Genomic DNA, 24,498 nt, shown 5'->3' with positions numbered 1-24,498 from the left:
CTACTCCTTGTGGTAGCGAGTTCCACATTCTAACCACTCTCCAGGTAAAGAAGTTTCTCCTGAATTCCCTATTGGATTTAAGGTTCCAGAGGAATGCTGCAACCTCGGAGCTGAAGGGAAAAGAAAAAGCAAGCACTGGGATCTGGAGACACATTTTGAGAGCTGGATATTTGATTGGTCGCTTTGACCGACTGCCGTGTTTGTAAAACCCTCGGGTATCTGCGGGAGTGACGGGTTACTTTCAACACATGGGGCAGAAACAGGGCAATTTAACAACAGGAGCCAACGGTAACAGAAGCCAAGACTGTCTGAATGGAGCTAGTGTTGGTGATTAAAGAGGATGAAAATTCAAAAAGAGGGCTGACTAGGTTTTCAAAGCCTGCAGTGAAATCCCTGAAATACAATTGGAAACATTCATGTAACAAGCATTGCTTTGTAATCCCATTCCACTCGCCTGAGTTTTAAGTTTCCTGACATCGCCCCGAGAGTGATGACAGTCCTTACTTGGAGCTGAGTTGATAGAAGTCACGTTAGCTGCTAGATGCTCGTCTAATGCCGTAATCCCCTGCTAATCTTTACCTCCGCACCATCGAATGCAAATGTTTTTCTTACTGTGAATAGATGGTTCATAATTCAGCAGGCCGCACAAGAACCTGACTGTACAATCTTCTTGCTTTTTACACGTGTAATCTGTTCTTGAGGTGGATCGTTACACATGTGAGGGTAGAGTTTCCACTTTAGACGTAATCGGGAAATTGCGCCAGTCGGGTTACAGTTCAAGTTTCCGCGAAAATTCATTTGCATAATCACAAACGTAAAATCTTCCATGAACCAGTGCTATCGGGCAGCGTAATAGAATGTAATCGTTCATTTCTTTTCTCTCCATTATAAAGTATTCCTTGGTGTATTTAAGAGTGGTGAACAGGTGCAGTTTTATTAATGCAGCTGAAAATGGGTTAATCAGCAAAACTGAACATTTTTAATGAGGGTGTCCAGTCCTCCGCCTGTGAGCAAACTGATTTAAAATCACTGAAAATGACTTTAAGAAAGTATATTGAACCATTTACTAGTTTCATTGGTGTACACTGGTCAGTTTCGTAGAAAATTTAAAACATTTTGATATGAAAATGTTTTTAAAACGCAATCTCGACCCGGGGGGGGGGCGTGGCCAGTTTTGTGGGCGGGGTTTTGAATTGAATCTTAAACCAGTGTAAAAGATCGCGGAAAACACGAACCCAAGTGGTTTTAGGCGTAACTCACTTACGTTTAAAATTCCCCGATCTTTTGCTCTGGTTCGGTCGGTTGCGCAGGAATCTGGGCACAAAACTAACAGAAACAAGCGGAAACTCTACCCTCTAGACTTAAATAAGTACCCGTTCCATATAAGGATCTCCACGAAGTGTTTGTATCTTGCTTAAGTGCAGGTTAGGGTTGCCAGCCCTCTACGATTGTCCTGGGGTCTCCAGGAATTAAAGATTAATCTCCAGGACACCGCTGCCAGCAAAACCCAGTTGAAAAATCACGGGCGTTAAAAAAAAAATGTGTTCTTTTCATTTTATGCAAACACTTTTGTTTATTAGTTCTGAAAATATTGGCAATGGGATCAAAAGGCTATTTGACTGGGTGAGGCGGTTGGAGGCAGGAGCTCATGCGATGAAACCTCCAGGAATACGTCCGGCCAGAGTTGGCAACCCCTAGTGCAGATCTTGGTTAAGTTGTCTTGGGGGTCCGAGGAGTCTTTATTTCCTACTTTCCTTCATTGAATTGCTAAGGAAGGATTTCAGTATGGCCCCTCTCACAGTGTGCGCTCCGGTTGCAAAGAGATACAACTTGTGGTTTGCGACACAATGGAAGCAGTGAGGCATTTCTCCTTTTGATGATGTTTGAGCACATATCTTGCCTGAGAAGCATGGAAACTTCTGGATTCCTCTTCCTGTTAATTCCATTTGAATGATTCCATTAAGCCAAACAACTAATTTTTTTTTACTCAAAAACATTTGATAAAGAACAAGAGTCGCCAACTCTGGTTGGACGTATTCCTGGAGGTTTCATCACATGACCTCCTCCCGCCAACTGCTCCGCCCCTACACTCCCCCCATTGGTCGTCCGACAAGTCCATCCTCGCGGGGCCCCGCCTTCCCACGGCCAATTGAAAAGTGAACAGACTCTTCATTACCTGATTGGATGATTCTTGACTGTCAGTCAAAGATTGCTTTTTTTTCCCGACTCCAACATTTTTATAATTAATAAACAAAAGTGTTGAAACAAAATGATTTTTTTTTAATGTCCCTTATGATTTTTCTCCCGGCTTTTGCTCCCAGCAGTGTCCTGGAGATTTATCTTTAATTCCTGGAGATTCCAGAACAGCCCTAATGTACATATGAGTTAAGCACACGAGTAGTACATTCCAGTCTGTATATCATCCTATAGATCAGGAGTTACCAAATTGCAGCTGTTGAGATATACGTGCTCCGAGCCTTGACAATACAACCCTCGAAGCCCAGACAACTCAATCCTATTCACGCTCAGATTTCACACTCGTTGATTTGACCTCTTTGAATTTTGTGGACCTGGAGATTTGGAAAGAGACTGTTCTTAGTGCTGTTGCATTATTGATGGATGAATCTTAGATCAGAATACCCAAGATCTGCTCGTATCAGCAACTGGAGATATCTGCAAATTCATGAGAACATGGATTTAAACTTTAAATGTATTATAGTAGGTGCAGTGCAGGGGGAGGCCATTCAGCCCATCGTGCCTGTGCCAGCTCTTTGAAAGAGTTATCCAATTAGTCCCATTCACCTGCTCTTTCCCCAGAGCCCTGCAAATTTTTTCCCTTCAAGTATTTATCCAATTCCCTTTTGAAAGTTACTATTGAATCTGCTTCCACCGCCCTTTCAGGCAGCTCGTTCCAGGTCATCACAACTCGCTGCGTGAACAAATGTGCCCCTCGAGGCCCCATGGCACACAATGTGCAGCCCATAAAGACAAAAAAACTCGGACTCCCTGCGACATTAGCCAACTCATTATTCTACGTCGAACACACCGCAGCCTATGCGTAATTGATTCTTTACCCACTACGAGTTATGGGTTGTCCTGTGTGTAACAGAGTTGCCCCGGAGGTGAACGCCTAGTGTTTAACCTCCCGCATCCCCACGGACTCTGTAGTATGGGTTGCCAACCCCCTCCAGCATTGCCCTGGAGTCCCCAGCAATTGAAGATGAATCTCCTGGACACTGCCGCGAGCAACACCCGGGGATAAAAGTCAAAAAATACGGTGTGTTTTTTCTTTCATTTCCTTTGAACACGTTTGGTTTAATTGTTAAAAAAATATTGAAACGACTGGGGGTAAAAAGGCTGTTTGAGTGGGGGCGGGGTGTTTGGAGGCTGGAGGTCATGTGATGAAACCTCCAGGAATACGTCCGACCAGAGTTGGCAACCCCACCCTGCAAGTGGAAAAAGCTCTGTCAAAAAATTGTCACGGTAACTGAGTGACTCCAGTCATGCGACCGCAGTGGGCTGCTTCGGTTCTGAGCCCAGTTTCGTATTGAGGCGGCTTCGCTGGAGGCCGTCGCACGGTGATTGAATTGCCGTCGGCCTGTGCCTGACTTAAGCGGACGGCTGCGCGCCGTTTGCGCCGCGATTCCCACTCACCGCACAGATCGGACGCTACGGTGCCGCTGCAAAGGGGTGTAATGACTTGCATCAATTCTTGTGATTGACAGGCCTGATTGTGCGGGAGGTGAGCATCGAGATATCCCGTCAGCAGGTGGAGGAACTCTTTGGGCCGGAGGATTATTGGTGCCAGTGTGTCGCGTGGAGCTCCTCCGGGACAACGAAGAGCCACAAGTCCTACGTCCGAATTGCATGTGAGTGTTGGAAGGAGCCAATGAATAGAAACTCGCTGATAATTTATTGCTTCTGTAGCATTGTTTTGCAAGTGAGTCGGGACAGTAAGTGAGAACGAGCGCCTGAGCTGCCCCAATACTTTATAAGCGCTGCGTAAAGGAAGTACCTCGATAGTGATTTTGTTTTTATGTAATTAGGCTCCCACCACGGGGCTTCATCAGTCTGAATTCAGGCATGCGCAGCTCACAATTTTCCGCCCTTTAATTTTAATTAAATAAAGAGAGGCTTGCATTTATATAGCGCCTTTCACAACCTCAGGACGTCCCAATGCAGCCAATGAAGTGTAGTCACTGTTGTAATGTAGAAAACATGGCAGCCAATTTGCTCACAGCAAGCTCCCACAAACAGCAATGTGATAATGACCAGATAATCTGTTTTAGTGATGTTAGTTGAAGGATAAATATTGGCCAGGACTACAAGGAGAGCTCCCCTGCTCTTCTTTGAAATAGTGCCACAGGATCTTTTACGTCCACCTGAGAGGGCAGATAGGGCCTCGGTTTAATGTCTCATCCGAAAGACGGCACCTCTGATAGTGCAGCACTCCCTCAGTACTGCACTAGGAGTGTCAGCCTGGATTTTGTGCTCTAGTTTCTGGAGTGGAACTTGAGCCCATGACCTTCTGACTCAGAGGCGAGAGTGCTTCCCACTGACACCTTAACGGACAAAAAAATGAAGGGCTGAGCACGTCTGAATTCCATTCCGTGATCCAGGACCCTTGACAGGGAGTAGTGTACTCACGACGATCGCACCCAAGGAAAGCCTGTGATTTTCCCACCCCAAGATATCTTGAGATGTACTTCGAGCAAGGGGATCATGGGATCGCACCTGGTCTGGGCTTCCAAAGACGGGGGTGGTGGGGGCCCCCATGTCGGGAGTCCCGATTTGCAAAATCAGTCCTTAAACGCACGCTTTGGAGCTGCTTCTCGGAACAAGGCAATGGGTGTAGAATTCCCATATGAGTGGCATAGCCGAGCATTCTCATTCGTGAACTGCGGGAAACATGGTGACCGTCACAGCTGTGACTCCTAAAGCTCCTTTTTATTGATTGGTTTAGCTTTCCTGTTGATTGGGAGTATTTGGTTGCTAGGCAAACAAAATCTGCACTTTGTATTCCGCCCCTGCATGGGATGAAAATAATTCTGTGAAAATCATATCTCACGCGCATTATCTCACATTAAAACAATGCCGCCTAAAGCATCAAGAGTTTTCTCCTCAGTTGGATACAGCTTTGACAGACAGGCCTGGGAGGGCTCGCACAGTACTGTGAGAGTGGGCATTCTCTCACATTTCGTCATAAAGGAGCAGTTACTTGTGGATGGCTGTTCCCCTGATCTCTAATGTGACCACACTCTCTGGGAGGGCTTCTGTGTTCACACTGATTAGGACTGGTCGTCAAAGCAAAGTTTCAGGGTCTGTCGCCAGCTTAAATGAAAGGAACATCTAAGGGGGTTGCCTTGCGTCCAAAACACTCCCCCTTTTGTGTCAGCCGTGGCTTGCTGGTAGCCCTGTCGCCTCGGAGTCCCATCTGAAAGACGGCACCTTCGACAGTGCAGCGCTCCCTCAGTGTTGCACTAGGAGTGTCAGCCTAGATTTTGTGCTGAAGTCTCTGGAGGGAGACTTGAACTCACAACCTTCTAACTCAGAGGTGAGAGTGCTACCAACTGAGCCAAGGCTGACACCAAGTGAGCCTGCACCTGGGACTTAAACCCAAATTCATCTTCCTGACAACAGCATCGCTTTCTTCCGTGGCTCTGGTTTGCATCCCGTTTCATCCTGACGAGTGTCTTCCTGCCTGTCTGTTCATGCCTTAGTTCTGCCTTCAAAGTATCCAAAGGCTGTCCCTCAACAGGTCATTGAGACATTGTACAGGATACCCCTGAACTGTCTGAAAAGCCTCAATCATATCGTCTGAATGAAAGGCTATCACTGACTCCTTTACCAGTTTAAATGGCAGCCCCCTGCAAGGGGAGAAGGAAGTTTCATGAATGTTTTGACTTATTCTTGAAGGGAGAAACTTGATATCACTCTGCTAATTGACAAGGCTGTCATCTCATTAAAGAATCTACATGCCAAAAATGAAATCAGTTGACGTACAAACCCTGCAGGAATGATCTGTATGGTTTTTTTACTTACAGTCGTTCTTTTAAAACAATGCAGGAAGCCCTCTTTTAAAACCAGGATCCTAAGCTATCCCGTAGTACATTTGCACTGTAGTACTCCTATTTTTTTTAGAAAAATTGAAGCTGCTTGAAATAGACCATGTAGCTACGAGCTGTTAAACTTTGTTTGGGATTGGAGGTGAGAAGGTCCATTTTCATCGCAATGATGCTGTCTGGTGTCATCCACATCTTTGTGTTGCACATTTCAAAACAAATGAATAACAGGCTGGGGCTTTTTTCTTTAGAAAAGAGAAGGCCGAGGGGTGACCTAATAGAGGTCTTAAAAATTACGAAAGGGGTTTGATAGGGTAGACGTAGAGAAAATGTTTCCACTTGTGGGGGAGACCAGAACTAGGGGGCCATGAAAAAAGATAGTCACTAATAAATCCAACAGGGAATTCAGGAGAAACTTCTTCAACCTAGAGAGTGGTGAGACTGTGGAACTCGCTACCACAAGGAGTAGTCGAGGGGAATAGCATAGATGCACTTAAGGGGAAACTGGATAAACACATGAGGGAGAAAGGAACAAAAGGTTGGAGGAGGGTTGGAGGAGGCTCATGTGGAGCATAAGCACCGGCATAGACCAGACGGGCCGAATGGCCTGTATCTGTGCTGCACATTCCATGTAGTTCCATGCAACTGGGTCATGAAGAGAATTGCCCCTTCAAGGATGAGCCTGCAGTTAAAAAGGCCTTAAGCTACATTCATGGCACACAGCTTCTGGTAGCATGGCCAGAATCACTTATAAGAAGGTCTTTGTTCCCTTTTCTCCTTCTTTAAGGAGAATTTAAAAGGACACAAATAAAAGAAAGTTGCAGGCTCCTAGAACTTGGGCAAGGTCATTCTGTGTATCGTATCAGAGGTGAACAAGCAGGGCCCAGACGTGGCCCATCCTCCAATTTGCATCTGCCCTGGAACCCTGGCCGAGATCAGGAACTCACTGCATGGAATCTCACAGGCCCACATCCTGCACTCTGCACCAAAACGCAAAGTGGCTGGAACATCCCACCTGTAAATCAAAGATATTTCATTGTCTTTTTAGCCCTGGTTGCCAAACCCTCCAGGATTGTCCTGGTGTCTCCAGGAATTAAAGATTAATCTCCTGTGAGCAACCCGGGAGAAAAATCATAGAGGCAGTCAAAAAATGGCATGGTTTCCTTTTTTTCGTTTTTTTTTTAACACTTTTATTAGTTATAAAAAATATTGGAGATGGGGAAAAATCAACTCACAGGACGGAGTGGCTGGAGGCGGGAGGTCATGTGATGAAATCTCCAGGAATACGTCCAACCAGATTTGGCAACCCTGTTTTTAGCCCTTATCCTTCGTGCTATTGTGAGAACTTCTTTTGGAAAACAAGAGGTTCTTTTAAAATGGTTATAATGTATTTCCTTTGTCCATGTCTGCATTGCAACAAAGACAGCACTACATATCATCCCAGTGATTGAAGCTAAGCCATTGCAGTTGTCAAACATTGGTAATGGGAATGGGGAAGAAACACATTGCTCTGTCTTTTCCAACAGGGACTAATAAATGATCACAACATTGAGGCTCCAACAAATAGTTCTTTGCTCAGTTTTGAAGGTGCAATGAATCAAAGCACATCATGTCCTGCCAACTCTCTCGTGAAAAACTCTGCACAGCTTCCCAAGAAACCTTACAATGTGCGAGCCAATTTAATACCAACAACGTTCAGCCATAAAACACAAAGGCCTAGAAATTGGTTTGCGCTGACCTGCCGGCACGAACTGGGCTGGGGACAGATCCTTCCGTCGGAAGGGGTAGGCTCCAGGCGCACCCGATATTGGGCGTGGAGCAAATCTCATTTGGAGCTGGCCCTAGCAACAATTTGCAGGATAACATATTAAAAGAGCATGTAGTCCCCCTTCTACCTAGCCCAGTGCTGTCAAACTACAGTCATGCTGGGAGAAAGGGGTGAGTTAGCTTTACGTGATGTTTGTTGAATGGGCAACTGGCTTTGACTCCCAGTTGCATAATGGCCTCGGTTGCAAGATGGTGGCAGGATCAAGGGCTACAGGTCCAGTCGCTCATCTAAAAATCATTCTCACTTACCAATTGTGCCAAGTCAAAAATAGCAACTTTATGCACATGTTTGACACAATTCAAGATTGCACTAGCACCAAAAGACTGGATTCGGTATTTTAGTAAAGCTTCCAAAACCCATGATCAAACAATGGCTTGACTTTCTTTTCTAAGAGATGACTTGTTTTCACACTAGATGTCTGTAGGTTGTGTTACTGGCCTTAGCTCAAATCTATAATTAGAGTGCAAGATTTCAGCATGTTTTATATATCACAATAAAATTATGGGATAGGCTGTTACTTAGTTATTCCTCACGCTCGAGTCAACTATCTGACCCATCTCCAGCATTATCTCACTGGGGCATTTATTGCTTCCATTAGTAGACAACAATCGTGATCATTTTAGGAATGCAAGCTTTTATCACTTCTACATACCCACTGTTCCATTATTTAAAAATAAAGGCTTGCATTCCTATAGCACCTTTCCCAGCTACAGGACATCCCAAAGTGCTTTGTACCCAGTGATGTATATCTGAAGTCTAGTCACTGTTGTAAAGTAGGAAATGCAGAAGCCAATTTGCGCACAGCAAGGTCTCACAAACAGCAATGTGATAATGACCAGATCATCTGTTTTAGTGATGTTGGTTGAGGGATAAATATTGACCAGCACTCCCCTGCCATGGGATCTTTTATATTCACCGGAACAGACAAACTGGGCTTCGGTTTAAAGTCTCATCTGAAAGACGGCACCTCAGACAGTGCAGCGCTCCCTCAGTACTGCACTGAAATGCCAGCCTGGATTATGTGCTCAAGTCTCTGGAGTGGGGCTCGAACCCACAACGTCCTGACTCAAAGAGTGCTACCAACTGAGCCAAACTAACCCCACGTGCGATGTAGGCAAATCTTGATGTTGATCCTGTGACCAGAATCAACGCTGATTAGCTTGATTATTTTTGTTTATAACGAGCTGCATACCTCCGAGTGGCGTCTCTGTTATTCTGCCGGTTTGACAAGGACGGCAGAGTCAGTATAAGGCACTGTAACTGATAAAGCCTTCGTCTCCAAGCAACATTACTGCACCTGTTTGCAATTACTTCTGAAAGCCAGAGGTTAACAATATGTCTCGTCTGTTGTCCAGATCTGCGGAAGACCTTTGAACAGGAGCCATTAGGGAAAGAGGTATCGATGGAGCAGGAGGTCCTACTGCAGTGCCGCCCCCCGGAAGGTATCCCATTGGCTGAGGTGAGTGTCAGTAAGAACTTCCTCCGACTGCAATTGGGTACTCACAGCCACCATGACAGGATTTGCTCCGAGGTTAACATGAAGCCATAATTTTAAACAAATAGAATGTAATATGATTAATGAGTTGTAATAAAGCAGTTACTATGTGCTTCTGGCTGAATAGGTTGATTGGGGAAGATTAATGGATTTGAATCTAGTTCAAAGATACTACGAGGCTGCACTGAAGCCAAATTTTCTTTACTTCACAAACCGGGTGGAAGCATTTGCTGTGTGTTCTCTTTTGTACTGGTAAAAGATGGCTTTGACACACCGATAATCCCTTTTTAAAGCCTTGACACCACCCATTTTGGTTGGGTGCTCTGCAGTGTTTGGTCAACAGTGACCTCACGTGCGACACTGGCCCTGTACGGCACGTGGGGCTGCCAACTCCGGTTGGACGTATTCCTGGAGGTTTCATCACGTGACCTCCTGCCTCTGACCGCCCCGCCCCCGCACTCCCGCCATTGGTCACCCAACACATCCGTCCTCGTGAAGACAACTGGAAAGCGAATAAACTTTTCGTTACCCAATTGGCTGAATCTTGACCATCAGCCGAACAGCCTTTTTCTCCCCATCTCTAAGACTTCTATAGCTAATAAATAAACATGTTCATAGAAAGTAAAACAAAACACCATTTATTTTAATGCCCCCCCTATAAATGATCTCTCAGTTTTGCTCACAGCAGTGTTCCTGGAGATCAATCTTTAATTCCTGGAGACTCCAGGACAATCCTGGAGGGTTGGCAACCCTAATGGAACACAGGCCAAAGAATGCCAATTCTGGTTCTGACTCGGAGTTTCAGATTGCGTTGAATTGAACCAGGTTAGTTTGCGAGAAGGGTAGAATCACTACCAACCTTGTTTGGATTCAAGAGATGCATTCATTGCTCTCAGGAATTGAACATGAACCCACCATAAGACCCCTGTGTATTCAGACACATCCATCATCAGCCCTTGGGGATTCAGACCCATCACAAACCTTTAGGAATTTAGATGCAATGCCGTTGCAACTCCCCCACCACCCCGCCATTGACCGAGATATGTACCCATCAATAGCCCTCTTTGGGACCCCAGTGCTTATCCATTTTCCCTCAGTTACCAAGGATTGGGTGCATAACCTTCCATTAGACCATTGAAGTTTAGAGTGGTGAGTTCACTAATTAGTAGAGTTCACTAATTAGCATAAAGCTCTGAAAATACCACATTTGTAAATCTCCAGTGAAACTGATTGTACAGCGCCAATGCCTGAAAATTGATTCTTTGAACGTAACGTCGGAATAATTACAAAATTTAGAAGGCTCAAGGACAGCTGTCAGTTTAAGATACTGTTCTTTTTTATTCATTCTCGGGATCTGGGCACCGCTGGCAATACCAGCATTTATTGCCCCATCCCTAGTTACCCTTGAGAAGGTGGTGATGGGCCTTCTTCTTGAACCGCTGCAGTCCGTGTGGTGAAGGTTCTCCCACAGTGCTGTTATGTAGGAGTTCCAGGATTTTGACCCAGCGACAATGAAGGAACGGGCGATATATGTCCAAGTCAGGATGGTGTGTGTGACTTGGAGGGGAACGTGCAGGTGGTGTTGTTCCCATGCACCTGCTGCCCTTGTCCTTCTAGGTGGTGGAGGTCACGGGTTGGGGAGGTGGGATAATCCTAGCTTGAAAACTGATACTGGAATAAACTGGAGTTTTAGGAATAGGTTGAAGCAAAGTATACGGTTTTGGTTAACACCTGGCCCACTCTCCTATCATTTATACATTATTTTATAACTACGCAATTCTTATTCGAATCTGTAATTCTTGGTGGCTTAGAAGTGCCTGAGATCCTAGTGGACTGATGGCCATGGGGACATTTTACAAGCCATTATGATATAGACAAATGCATGATACAGACATTCACCTGGGATAAGTATTACCAGAGAGAGTTTTTTGCATCGAGGTGGAAGATCGGTTGTTAACTTGTGTTGTCTCGGTGGAGGCATGAATTTTTTTTCAAACTTTTTTTTTTGAAAGCTCAGACCTTTTAATTATTAAATGTTATCTGCGCCCGAACCTCAGACCTTTTCCTATGCAGATCTGCATATTACTAAAATATTGAAAACCATTCTCCTTTTCTCATTGAATAAATAAATGGTGTTTACTCATCACCCAGGTGTTCGCATTTAAGCGACGCAGAGCCATCCGAATGTTGAATTATTAATAACTTCTAATGCCACTTTTCCTTCATATTCAAATTGGAAACACTCTCGTACAGCAGTTTTCCAGTTGACTCTGGGCGGAATGCATCTGGGAATGTTTACGTTTAACATTTGAAGATAATCAGGGGATTTACTGCGCATTGCTGGCTGTCACTGTCTTACACAATACATCAGTTCAGTGCACTTGAAAAATGACGTGGGTAGATTGCTCTACTGGCATGGATTTCATTAGAAGCAATCCTGTGATGTTCTATAACTCTGTTCGACCAGTTGCACAGACGCTGCCATAGGAATTTGCAGGGCAGAAGGAAGCCGCTCGGCCCATCGTGCGTGCGTTTGCGCTTTGCGAGGGCAATCCAAAAGCTAATGCCACATTCTGGGCATGGGGCTCATACTCGCTGTCCCACCCATGGTGAATTGCTGACTATTGCCATGGGCTGGCACCGAACCGAAGCCAGGCACGTCCGTGCAGTAACGGGAAGGAATACCAGCCATCAGCTTGTCCTGCTCCACTCTGGTGTTAGCAGTTTCGAAGCTGCGTCGGCAGAGGTCTAAGACTAGATCGCCTTCTTGGCCAATAGCTGCCTCTGCTTCAAATATTTATCCAATGCCCCCTTCAAAGATGCAGTGGTCTCTGTCTCCACCACTTAAAAGGGGTAATTTTGACTCTGGGCAATCTATTAAAGGGAAAAGGATTAAGGGACACAGGAAGGGATGGGGCCGGGGGTTGGGGGTTAGGGTATGGACTGCCAACGTCATGAGTTCCTACATCCATGGCTCTCAGTGGGCCCGCTGTTTCATTGGTGGCAGAACACTTGGGCTGGCAGAATGGCAGTCATGGGCTCCACTTAGTGGTCAGGGTTGGGATTGCGGTTAAAAAGCCAAAGAGAAAGCGATTTTTTTTTTACTGTTGCCTCCTTACAAATGGGACCGCTGGGCGCATCTGAATCTCTTCCTGGTCGCGGAACTGACACTCCGCCTCTCCCCAGAACTGGCAGATTGTGCCAGGACTCCCAGCCTCCCCATCACTTGTGCCAGGGAGCAACCCAGGCCCCTTGTGGATTTTCTGAAAGCCGATCGACGTTCATTTCGAACTTTCAGTGTAGAAATAGGGGCTTCGCAGGGGTGTGCAGTAAAACAGATACCAAACCAAAGGAGGAGAGATGCCAAAGACTCGGTCAAAAGGATGGGCCTTAAGGAGGAGAGTGAAGTGTGTAGAGATAGAGGTTTTTAAGGAGGGACTTCAAGAGTGGGACCTGCCACCTATGGTGGGCTGATGAGGAGGGGGATGCACAAGAGGCTGGAAACAGAGGAGCAGAGAGCCTGGGGGTGTTTGTAGGCCTGGAAGAGATAAGGAGGGGTGAGGCCATGGTGGGATTTGAATACGAGGCTGAAAATGTTTTAATTTGAGACATTGAGAGACTGACGACTAATGTTAGTCAACAAGGACAGGGGGTGACGGGTGAGCGGGTCTTAGTATTAAATAGGGCACAGAGAGCAGAATTCTAGATGAACTGGAGTTTGCGGAGGGAGGAAGGCGAGCATTGGAGTAGTTGAGTCTAGAGGTGACAAGAGGTGTGAATTGAGGTTTCAGCTGTGGATGGACTGAGCTACGGGACGGAGGGAGATGATGCTACGGAGGGCAGCAATGGGCAGTCTTTGTGACGGAGCGGATATTGGAATGGAAGCTGAGGTGGAGGTCAAGCGGGACACCGAGATTGCAAACAGTCTGGGTGAGCTTAGGACAGTGGTCGGACAGGTTGATGGAGTTCGTGAAATCTGTGACAAGGGTCGAAGGCAATCCCAGAAACAACAAGGGGAAAAAATATAGTAAACCCTGAAGTGATTTTAATTGGTTTGTACCTACATGAATCAATTACCCTATATACATAGGAACATAGGAACAGGAGTAGGCCATTCAGCCCCTCAAACCTGTTCCACCATTCAGTTAGATCATGGCGGATCTGTATCTTAACTCCATCTACTCGTCTTGGTTCCATAACCTTTAATACCCTTACCTAACAAAAATCTTTCAATCTCAGTTTTGAAATTTTCAATTGACCGCCAGACTCAACAGCTTTTCTGGGGAGAGAGTTCCAAATTTCCACTACTCTTCATGTGAAGAAGTGCTTCCTGACATCACCACTGAACAGCCTAGCTCTAATTTTAAGGTTATGTCCCCCCTGTTCTGGACTCCCCCCACCAGAGGAAATAGTTTCTCTCTATCTACCCTATCGAATCCTTTGATCATCTTAAACACCTCAATTAGATCACCCCTTAATCTTCTATACTCGAAGGAATACAAGCCTAGTCTATGCAACCTGTCCTCATAATTTAACCCTTTTAGCCCTGGTATCATTCTGGTGAATCTGCGCTGCACCCCCTCCAAGGCCAGTATATCCTTCCTGAGGTGCGGTGCCCAGAACTGAATGCGGTATCTCCAGATGGGGGGTCTAACCGTACTAAAATCTGACGATACTAAAATTATTTCTACCTTTGGGGCATTCAGAATAATACCAGGTATAGTAAAAAGCCATTTTGATTTCCGTCCTTTTTGATGCTTTATACACAAAATCATGCACGTATACTGTGGATTCCTGTGGAGTTTTACGTAAGGGTATGGCACAGTTTGGCTTGAGCGGTCAGGCAAATAGCATGTCATCAAAAACAAGGAACGGTAAGGTTAGTGTTTGGAGAATCCAGTCCTGGCACAGAGTCTCACTCGGTGGGAGTGCAGGCCGGAGAATCAGGCACAGAGATCGGTGCGTCTGAGCTGTGGTGCTCCCAATTTTCCCCTCGCTAAACTTATTAACCAGCAAATTCTCCGATCCGAGCTTCAGTTGGGGTCAGCGCTGCGCTGGAAGCAATGTTTCCGAAAAGTTAGCGGAATGTTTTCTCCAAGGGTAACGGTTGCCTAAGGAGCTTCTGCTCGAGTCGTGCCATCCAAAACTCCTCTTCTGCAATTCATCGACACTTGTAACATCTGTTTCGCAATTTTTGACGTAATGGAGGAGCTCAAAGACCTGAGCCAAGCAAAAAACACAAGAGATCTCCATTATGGACCATAATCATTGGATGTGATAGCATGGAGTCCCACATCTTAATTAAGATAACTACCTTAATGTGACATTCACTGGCTGGATTTGGGCCAAACTCTGACTTGAAGGACAGGTTGCACAGGAAACTTAAAAAAAACAGGCTCTGCTTATAATTTCACATGATGTGGAGATGCCGGTGATGGACTGGGGTTGACAAATGTAAACAATCTTACAACACCAGGTTATAGTCCAACAATTTTATTTGAAAATCACAAGCTTTCGGAGGCTTCCTCCTTCGTCAGGTGAATGTCAGGAAATCCTTGAACGTTTCACATTTATATTCAGAGAACAATACCTGGTGATTACAGATAACTATAACCTGGTGTTGATTACAGATGACTATAACCTGGTGTTGATTACAGATGACTATAACCTGGTGTTGTAAGATTGTTTACATTTATAATTTCACAAGATTTGAAAGCTGGGGTAAGTTATGTACTTTACATATAGAGAGAGAAGCTGTTTCCTCTGGTGGGGGAGTCCAGATTAAGGGGGGCATAACCTTAAAATTAGAGCTAGGCCGTTCAGGGGTGATGTCAGGTAGCACTTCTTCGCACAAAGTGGTGGTGGAAATCTGGAACTTTCTTCCCCCAAAAAGCTGTTGGGGCTGGGGGTCAATTTGTGCATTTTGTGTTCCTGAAAATTCTAATGGACAATGCAACTGGTGTCTGCGGAGCTCAGTTGGTAAATGTACTTCACATTGTGGAAGTAAGCTGTGCAGTGCCAGTTGGATCACCCCTGTCCTGAGTTAGCTGTTCCCGGCTGGGAAAATGCAACTGCTCTTGGTGCCTGAGGTTGATAGATTTTTGTTAGGCAAGGGCATTAAAGGATACGGAACCAAAGAGTTAAGATACAGGTCAGCCATGATCTAACTGAATGGTGGAACAGGCTAGAGCAGCTAAATGGCCTCCTCCTGTTCCTGTAACACTGTTCAGAAATGGTTCAGGGTAATCCTGATCAAAAAAAACAGTGATCGGTTGTGAGAGGCTTAATTGTTGTACTTCATTTAACAGGGTCTTGGGAAGACTTTACAAATTATTGCCCTTCTTGGGCACATGAAACATGACAGAAGCATTCCTGGACCTCACATGATTCTTGTCCCTTAATCTGCGCTGCACAACTGGATGCTTGGGTTCAAGAGATGGACACCAACTCTTTGAGCTATTTGTTCCTTCTGATCTGTCCAAAAATGGCCCTGAGATCGCCAACCCTGAGCTCCAATTATAGATCGGCTTGTGAATTTGCTGATTGCCGCTATCGATTGGGAGCCTCGTGCGGGAGCGCATATCGTGAAACTGTGCTGCGCGGCCCATGTTTTCTGTCCCTTAACCGGCCGGAAGGTCACGGGCACTGTGGGTGCGGGTTATTCCCCGACCGGTTAGACTCAGAAATCTTGAACTCTCTTCCCCAAAAAAAGGATCTGTGGGGTCCGGGGGACAATTGGAGCTTTCAAGACTGAGGTCGATAGATTTTTGTTGGGTTAGGGTATCAAGGGTTACGGAGCAAAGACGAGCAAATGGGGTTGAGGTACAGATCAGCCATGATCTGATAGAATGGCGGAAGAGGCTCAAGGGGCTGAGTGGCCTTTTCCTGTTGCTATGAAACCAGGCTGGGTGCAAGACGATGATATCCTTTAAAATCCGAACGATATCATCCTCTGTGCGTGCACTGGAGATGAAAGAGATGATCAGATTCGGGACACCCCCTCCGAGGCACAGCTATGAAAACACGTCCGCTTGTGACACAGTTCACAAAAAACTACCATTGTATTTCTCGGGAATAGTACCAGCTCTGGTGTTACCCTTAGACCAGGGTAAGAAAGCTTTAAGTCAAAGGCGCACTGACACTTCTTAAAAGGGGCACGTCAGGGGTTTTACTTAACAGTGACCTGAAATGCGTTGAACAAGCCACAGCAGAAAGAAGAGTGAGCCTGAGCTGAATTATACCAAACCATTCAAGAGCTTCGGAATGGGGTTGGCTCACTGAAGCCCCCTACTGGACTCTGTGAAAACGCAGGCATGTTCCATTCTAATTAATGACGAATTACTGGCTTAACGAACACACAATTTAAAATGGCAGTGTCCCAGGATACTGCACCTCAACAACAACTCATTTTCCCTTCATTTCCCCTCGGTGAAGGACAGATGTGTTTTGTCTAATTATCTGCTGATCGGTATCATGAGACGTATTAACATAATTGGCGCATTTGTTCTAATTAACTGAAGGAAATTACTGCACCGTCCTTCCAACTTTTAAGGGCGAAAGTGCAACTGTCAGCAAGAAGATAAAAGAAGAATAACTGAGAATCGGCAAACAAATAAAGAAAATTTATATATATTCTCAATAGACACCATGCAGGCTTTGAATAGCGCCTGGAAAAAGCAAGTAGGGAAGAACATAGGAAGGTAAAGAAATTTTGGAACTTTTGATCAAACCGGTAATTATTTAATTAGGCAAAGTTATTACAGGCCAATTATCGGGAGCTTTGCAACCTTAGAGAACACAAAAACGATCTCTGGGAAAAAAAAAACTCCATTGGGGATTTGTAGGGCTGCAAGAGAAAACAAAAGTGTGAGCGTCAGATGACGCCCAAGAGTTGTGAGGCGTACAATTCCTCGTTCCCAACTCCATCAAGGGTTGAATTGTTATGGTGAAGGGAGTGGTGGCAGCTTATGGCGTTCTAAGCACTGACTGCAGGAGAATAAAAACGCAATTTGATTAATGGCAACAAAGAACAGCCAATCCACTCAGGTCTGCAGTAATGATCCTATCGTTCTTCTAAAGCACCTAATGGGCTACTTAACCCCGCCCCCCCCCCGCCGGCCCCCTTCACCCCCTATAAATCTCAGAACACCCAAGAGCCCAGCTGTGGCACGTCCAATTGCAGTTTTTTTTAAAAAAAAGCTCCCGACCAAAAGCAGCGTCAGCGAGGAACCTGTCTGTACAAGAGGCGGTGAAACGCGCCATCGCAGGTCGCCACCGCGCCCGGCTGGTGAGGGAGGCGCAGCCCTAAAAACAAGACACGCATGCTTCTACCTTGATGCTCCCCTTTAAGTCATGCCCTTTCTCCAGGGCCTCCTGCCAGTGTCACATTGCCATCTGCGACATTGCCCGTCACGGGCAGGAGGCCCTGGAGAAAGGGCATGACTCAAAGGGAAGCATCAAGGTAGAAGCATGAACGTTACTGTAAATTAGGTTCGCAGCAAAAGATAGTCAAGCTGTGATTGTAAAAGATATATCCAAAATTATTGCACTCATAGAGAGACATGACGAGAATTTAGCTAAGAAAGTAAGACCTTGCATTTATATAGCGCCTTCCGCAACCTCAGAATGTCCCAAAGCACTTTACAACCAATGAAGTACGTTTGATGTGTAGTCGCTGGTGTAATGTAGGAAACGCAGCAGCCAATTTGTGCACAGCAAGATCCCACAAACAGCAATGAGATTAAATGACCAGATAATCAGTTTTAGTGATGTTGGGTGAGGGGCAAATATTGGCCCAGGACACAGGGAGAACTCCCCTGCTCTCCCTCGAAATAGTGCGGTGGGATCTTTTACTCGTGTGTGCTTTATACTTAGAATGTACCATCTGTTTTCTCCACAGAGCAAGAAGAACCAGCCCCACTCAATGAGCCTCACACGGCTACGCACCACTTGATAGAGCAAGCGCCAACACAGTTACACAGCCTGTAGATGCAGACATTGATGAGAAAATGCAGGGTGAAGAAGTAGTGATGATTAATGAGGGACCAGTTGGTATAGGGTGAAGTTCCATCGCGCTGCCTGCCCTTGCACGTTGTACGAGGACACAGACTTAACCAGCCTTTTTTCAAAGGCAAGGCGTTAAAGCAGCAGGAACACATTGACTCTTTTGCGCACACACTGGAGGGTGGCCTGGGTGCCTTGTTGAAGTCCAGCACCCAGACGTACACTGCTATCTCCCGTGTCAGCACCAGTTATCACATCACTGGCATTCGCAATGAAGGGCTCCATTATACAGGGAATGGGAACACTGTGAGCATCTCTCCTGGATGTTGCTGCCTTGGAGGCATTGTGGTCGCAATGCAGTAACGGCCACCTTCAACTGGCTTTGAGAATGCGACCACTGCAGAGGGATTGTGAATCCTCTTAGGTGCCTTCTGTTCTGCGCTAGTAGCACTGCGTGATGTAGCACTGGTGCGGCTGTTTGGCACTCTTGTTAGCAGCAATTCTGTGCTATCTCATAGCCCCGAACGAGTGACGGTAACCACTGAGCCCCCAGCAACACTTAATATCAGAGGCATCCGGCACTGATACTAGTCCTTGAATGTCAAGGCCTGAGAGAGGGTGCAGAGGAGATTTACCAGAATGGTACCAGGGATGAGGGACTTCAGTTACGTGGAGAGACTGGAGAAGCTGGGGTTGTTCTCCTTAGAGCAGAGAAGGTTAAGGGGAGATTTAGTAGAAGCATTCAAAATTATGAAGGGTTTTGATAGAGTAAATAAGGAATAAACTGTTTCCACTGGCAGGAGGGTCGGTAACCAGAGGACTCAGATTTAAGGTGATTGCCAAAAGAACCAGAGGGGAGATGAGGAGAAATCTTTTTTTCTGCAGCGAGTTGTTATGATCTGGAACGCGCTGCCTGGAAGGGCGGTGGAAGCAGATTCAATAGTAACTTTCAGAAGGGAATTGGATAAATACTTGAAGGAGAAAAATTGACAGGGCTACGGGGAAAGAGCAAGGGAGTGGAGCTAATTGGATAGCTCTTTCAAAGAGCCAGCATAAGCACGCTGCCCGAATGGCCTCCTTCTGTGCTGTATGATTCTATGAAGTCCTATGGGATAAGTCGCTGATACAGGGAATGGACTTTACATTGCCCCTGTAGATTCATAGCATTTATCAGTTACTCCCACACGTAGAGGAGCATTTAGTAACAAAGAAAGAATTTGCATGTACATAGCGCCTTTCATGTCCTCAGGATGTCCCCAGGTGCTTTGCAGCCAATGAATTACTTTCGAAGCGTGGTCACTATTGTGTTGCAATAAACGCGACAGCCAATTTGAGCACAGCAAGATCCCACAAACAGTAAATGAGGCAAGTGAGCAGATAACTTAGGTAGTTTCTCTTCCTTACTGCCTGGTGGAGCAGATTGCCCACCCATTGTAGAGCCCACCCGATTTTCACCCACTGAACAACAGTGAGATGAGCATTGGGTGAGTTCTACAACAGGCAGGTAATTTGCTACACCAGGTTACCACCCAAGGCACGATGTCGAAAGGTACCCCTTAGCTGTTTTAGTGATGTTGGTTGAGGGATAGATATTGGCCAGGACTCCAGCAGAACTCCCCAGCTCTTCATCCAAATAGTGCCATGGGATCTTTCACCACCAATAACAACTTGCATTTATATAGCACCTTTAATGTAGTAAAACATCCCAAGGCGCTTCACAGGAGCGATTATCAGACAAAATTTGACACTGAGACACATGAGGAGATATTAGGACAGGTGACCAAAAGCTTGATCAAAGAGGTAGGTTTTGAGGAGTGTCTTAAAGGAGGAGAGAGAGGTGGAGAGGTTTAGGGAGGGAATTCCAGAGCTTAAGGCCTAGACAGCTGAAGGCATGGCCGCCAATGGTGGGACAAAGGAAATCAGGGATGCACAAGAGGCCAGAATTGAAGGAGTGCAGAGATCTCGGAGGATTGTAGAACTGGAGGAGGTTACAGGGATAGCGAGAGGTGAGGCAATGGAGGGATTTGAACACAAGGATGAGAATTTTAAATTCGAGGCATTGCTGGACCGGGAGCCAATTCAGGTCAGTGAGCACAAGGGTGATGGTTACGTCCAACCTTAATAGGCAGATGGGGCCTCAGTTTAACATCTCATCCAAAAGACGGCATCTCCGACAGTGCAGCACTCCCTCAGTGCTAGCCTGGATTATGTGCTCAAGTCTCTGGAGTGGGGATCTAACCCACAAGCTTCTGACCCTCAGTGCTGCAGTGAAGCGTCAGTCTACACTATGGGGGTGATTATAACCCCCAAGAACGGGTGGGTTGGGGGCGGGTGGGAGTTGAAAATAGTTGTTTTTTGGGTCGCGACCTCAACCCGGCTTTATTTCCGGGTTTAACGTCGGCACAGAAAAGTAGAGACTTCCCACTGGGAATGCAAAGTCCAAAAATTTTGCAGTTGTGACCCAAAAAAAACAACTATTTTCAACTCCCACCCGCCCCCTTCTTGGGGTTTAAAATGTGCTTAAGGCCTGTGATGGAGCTCGAACCCAAGAGCCTCAAAGACGAGAGTGCCTACCAATGAGTCAAGCTACCGCTTAGCGATAGAGCACACCAACAATCAGCATGGAGAAATCCACAACAGGCAAAGGGCAAACATGGCAGTAAAATACATTAGCACATACACAATGAACACTTAATAAAATGAATTCATTTCTGATATATATTGGAGTCGGTCATTGTGCAGAAAAATTAAGTCATCTAAAAGTCAAAACATAACGCAACAAAACAAGAATGGCTAAAAACAGTTCTGTGATTGCAGATACGTCCAAAAGAAAATAGTAGCTCCCATTTACAGTGCTCCTTGGAAGAGCTGGACATCGACACTGCGAATTTCCTTGGTGGAGGGTGGGGGCGGGGTTCTCCCGATGGGCGGGAGATTGGCGCCTATCCGTGGTAACCGCCAAAGTGATCCGCTGTCGTTGGGGAGCAACCGCGAGGAAAATCCCGGCGTAAGGCCCTCACGCGGCTGTCTCCCCGCCTGCGGTGGCTGCTCTGCTCCAAGTTCCCACTGAGGGTGCGCGCAGTGAGACGTATGACGTGACGGGGCTCTCGCTAGCTGCTCTCGGTACAGCAGGTGGCAACGGTGCTGATCCCTGAGGTGTCTCCGGTGGGTGCCTAGGAAAGTCCTGGTGGTCTACAAGTTGAGGACAAACTTGCCGGACAAAATCTTTGCCAAAAGAAAGAATTAAGAGATCGCAGATGAGGCAACACCTCCCCCACTCCATCACCCATGACTTATAATTAGTGTATAAACACATCACAACACAGGCTGCTATTGTACAGAGAGCAATCAGAGAGCAAATTAGCAATTAGCTAGGGGGAGAGGCCTCTTGGCACTGCTCACACATCCCAGTGTGTAGCAAGCTTCTCTCCTGTTGTACAGCAAGAACAAAACCAGTTTGCTGGCTCTTTGCATTTATAACGCTTCCAACCTTTGAGAAAGAAGTCATTATGGCCAGATGCAGTCGCAGTGCTGTAATCAGTGGTGGGGCCCACCTCGCTTTTGATGCAGTGTGCTGGGTAGAAGCTGGCTGATGTTAGTTCGATGCAGGTGGGAGCTTTGTGAAAAAGGTCGACCACGTTGTGGAGCCTTGTTCCAGTGGCACGGCCGGGTGCTGCGTAGATCGTGCATGGCCATGATCCAGTGGGCTACAGAGCACGCTCAGTGAAAGGAAAGGCTTTCTGCCTGAACAGAGCAGAGGTCACTGTTAAGAGGGTCATTAATAAAAGTAACGGACCATTAGTGTGATGTCTTCCGAACGTGGATGATTATTATTGTGTTGTGGTTTGCGTTCTGGTCCGATTGTTTTCACGTAGTGTAAGTGAGCGTTGAGAATGTTCCTTATCACTCTTAACCCTGTAAAGAAAAATAATTACACCAGAAAACTATTGGTCCCTTTAGAGCCACCCACCACTGCTTCTATCCCAGTTTTCACCTCTCCTTTTCTAAAGGGTGCCAACAGTTTTTTTCCACGGGTACTGGCAAACCTTCAGTACATCATCCAAGTGGATAGTTCTTATGAATAAACCTCAATAGTAAGTTTTAGCAGGCTATCCGACTGTGGAAGGCATGGCGTCCAATTATCGCTAAATATTCACGCACATGACTTTCCAGCATGTCTCAATCAGGATCTGGATGATTTAGCCCTACCCTCCTCCATGTTCCTTCTTAATTACTCGAGGCAGTTTAGTGAGTTGTAGCACTCCTTTTGCCAGTCCAGCTGAGAGCAACCAACTCAGGACAGACCCAGAATTGAACCTGGGACTTCCTTGGTTTGCATGGCTCCGTTCTGCACCTACTCATTGATGGGAGCTATGGGTCTACATCAAGACATCATTTGTTGATGAGGCTGTGAATATATTTGGTTTAATGGAGTTGTGTTGTGCCTGGTAATATTTACTCTTGAAGCTATGAGTGCTTTTAGACTTTACAAATTGTCACAGTGCAGTGCAATCTCTTAAATTCAAGGTGGAGTGGTTGAGAAACGAAGAAGTCATCGACTCAGTGGAGGATCGCAACTTCTACCTGACCATCGACCACAATCTGATCATCAAACAGGCCCGACTATCTGACACCGCTAACTACACCTGTGTTGCCAAAAACATAGTGGCCCGAAGGAGAAGCACCACAGCTACTGTCATTGTCTATGGTAAATAAACACATTATATCGACATAGAGGATATCATAACCACTGACAGATGCATGATTAGTACAATATGCACGCAGCACAATGCTGCAGCACATTGAGTAATGTAAACACGGGAGTGATACACACAGAGTAATGTAAACACAGGAGTGATAACACACAGAGTAATGAAAACACAGGAGTGATAACACAGAGTAATGAAAACACGGGAGTGATAACACACAGAGTAATGAAAACACAGGAGTGATAACAGAGTAATAAAAACACAGGAGTGATAACACACAGAGTAATGAAAACACAGGAGTGATAACACAGAGTAATGAAAACACAGGAGTGATAACGCACAGAGTAACGAAAACACAGGAGTGATAACACAGAGTAATGAAAACTCAGGAGTGATAACACACAGAGTAATGAAAACTCAGGAGTGATAACACACAGAGTAATGAAAACACAGGAGTGATAACACACAGAGTAATGAAAACACAGGAGTGATAACACAGAGTAATGAAAACACAGGAGTGATAACACAGAGTAATGAAAACACGGGAGTGATAACACACAGAGTAATGTAAACACGGGAGTGATAACACAGAGCAATGGAGATGTGTGAAATTATCCCTTGGGTCAGAAGAATATAATGGAGAATATGTTACGGAGAATATTTGACAGGGAAAGTGTTACAGGAAGTGTGCGCTATACAAAAGACTATTACTACATTATAGAAGAATACATATATAGATATGACCCCTTGAGATTACATTTCAGTTCATTATATCATCTGAACGCCTCAATTAAATGATTGTGTAGATTTCATTGAAGTGTTATTTCCAGGTAATCAGCTACAAATTAAATTGTGGTCTTCCTGTCATGTCATGTCACAAATCTAATCCTTCAGTGAGGATATATTTGCGAGGGTGTCCGAGTTTTTCACATCCACAATGACACATACTGACAATTTCGTCTCGACACAGTTTAGCGTATTAGTGCAAAAGGGTGGGACTCACCATTAGTGACATTTGACTGCCGTAAATTGGAGTTACTTCGAAAATGGATTAAGGGTTTTGTTTAACTTGTAATCTATTACACTCATTGCGGGTTTAGCAGATCTGCTTTAGCTGCTATTTAACAGCTCACCACAGTGGTTAGTCACTTCTGAAGACACGGCCTGCAAAGGCAGTAAAATATTGCATGTCTCCTTTTTAAAATAATCCTGTAACTGTAACCTGAGTTTGATCTCTCTCTTGAGCAACAATTGCTCCAAGAACCCTTTATGGATTATGATACCCCTAGCTGAGAAATGAAAAACAAGCTGTAAATAACAGTGACCCATGAATTCCAAAGTGTATATATATCTTTCTAAAATATATTAGATGCCTTTTATGTAGTGTGAACTTCCTCCAGC

The 24,498-nt window shown here is 45.6% G+C and overlaps 1 protein-coding gene across 2 annotated transcripts in view; it reads left to right on the top strand.

The window, feature by feature from the left end:
- LOC137330387 (netrin receptor UNC5C-like) overlaps positions 1-24,498 on the top strand; it is a 341,615-nt gene that overhangs the window by 250,403 nt on the left and 66,714 nt on the right. For both annotated transcript variants that reach the window (XM_067994493.1, XM_067994492.1), the window contains exons 3-5: positions 3,726-3,869; positions 9,246-9,349; positions 22,916-23,096. In XM_067994493.1, the coding sequence (XP_067850594.1) occupies positions 3,726-3,869; positions 9,246-9,349; positions 22,916-23,096 (429 nt within the window). The remainder of the gene's footprint in view (positions 1-3,725; positions 3,870-9,245; positions 9,350-22,915; positions 23,097-24,498) is intronic.

Source organism: Heptranchias perlo, chromosome 1 (genome assembly GCF_035084215.1).
Source record: "Heptranchias perlo isolate sHepPer1 chromosome 1, sHepPer1.hap1, whole genome shotgun sequence".
Taxonomy (NCBI): Eukaryota; Metazoa; Chordata; class Chondrichthyes; order Hexanchiformes; family Hexanchidae; genus Heptranchias; species Heptranchias perlo.
Note: the sequence above shows the minus strand (reverse complement) of the source record. Positions and strands in the feature narration are given on the sequence as shown.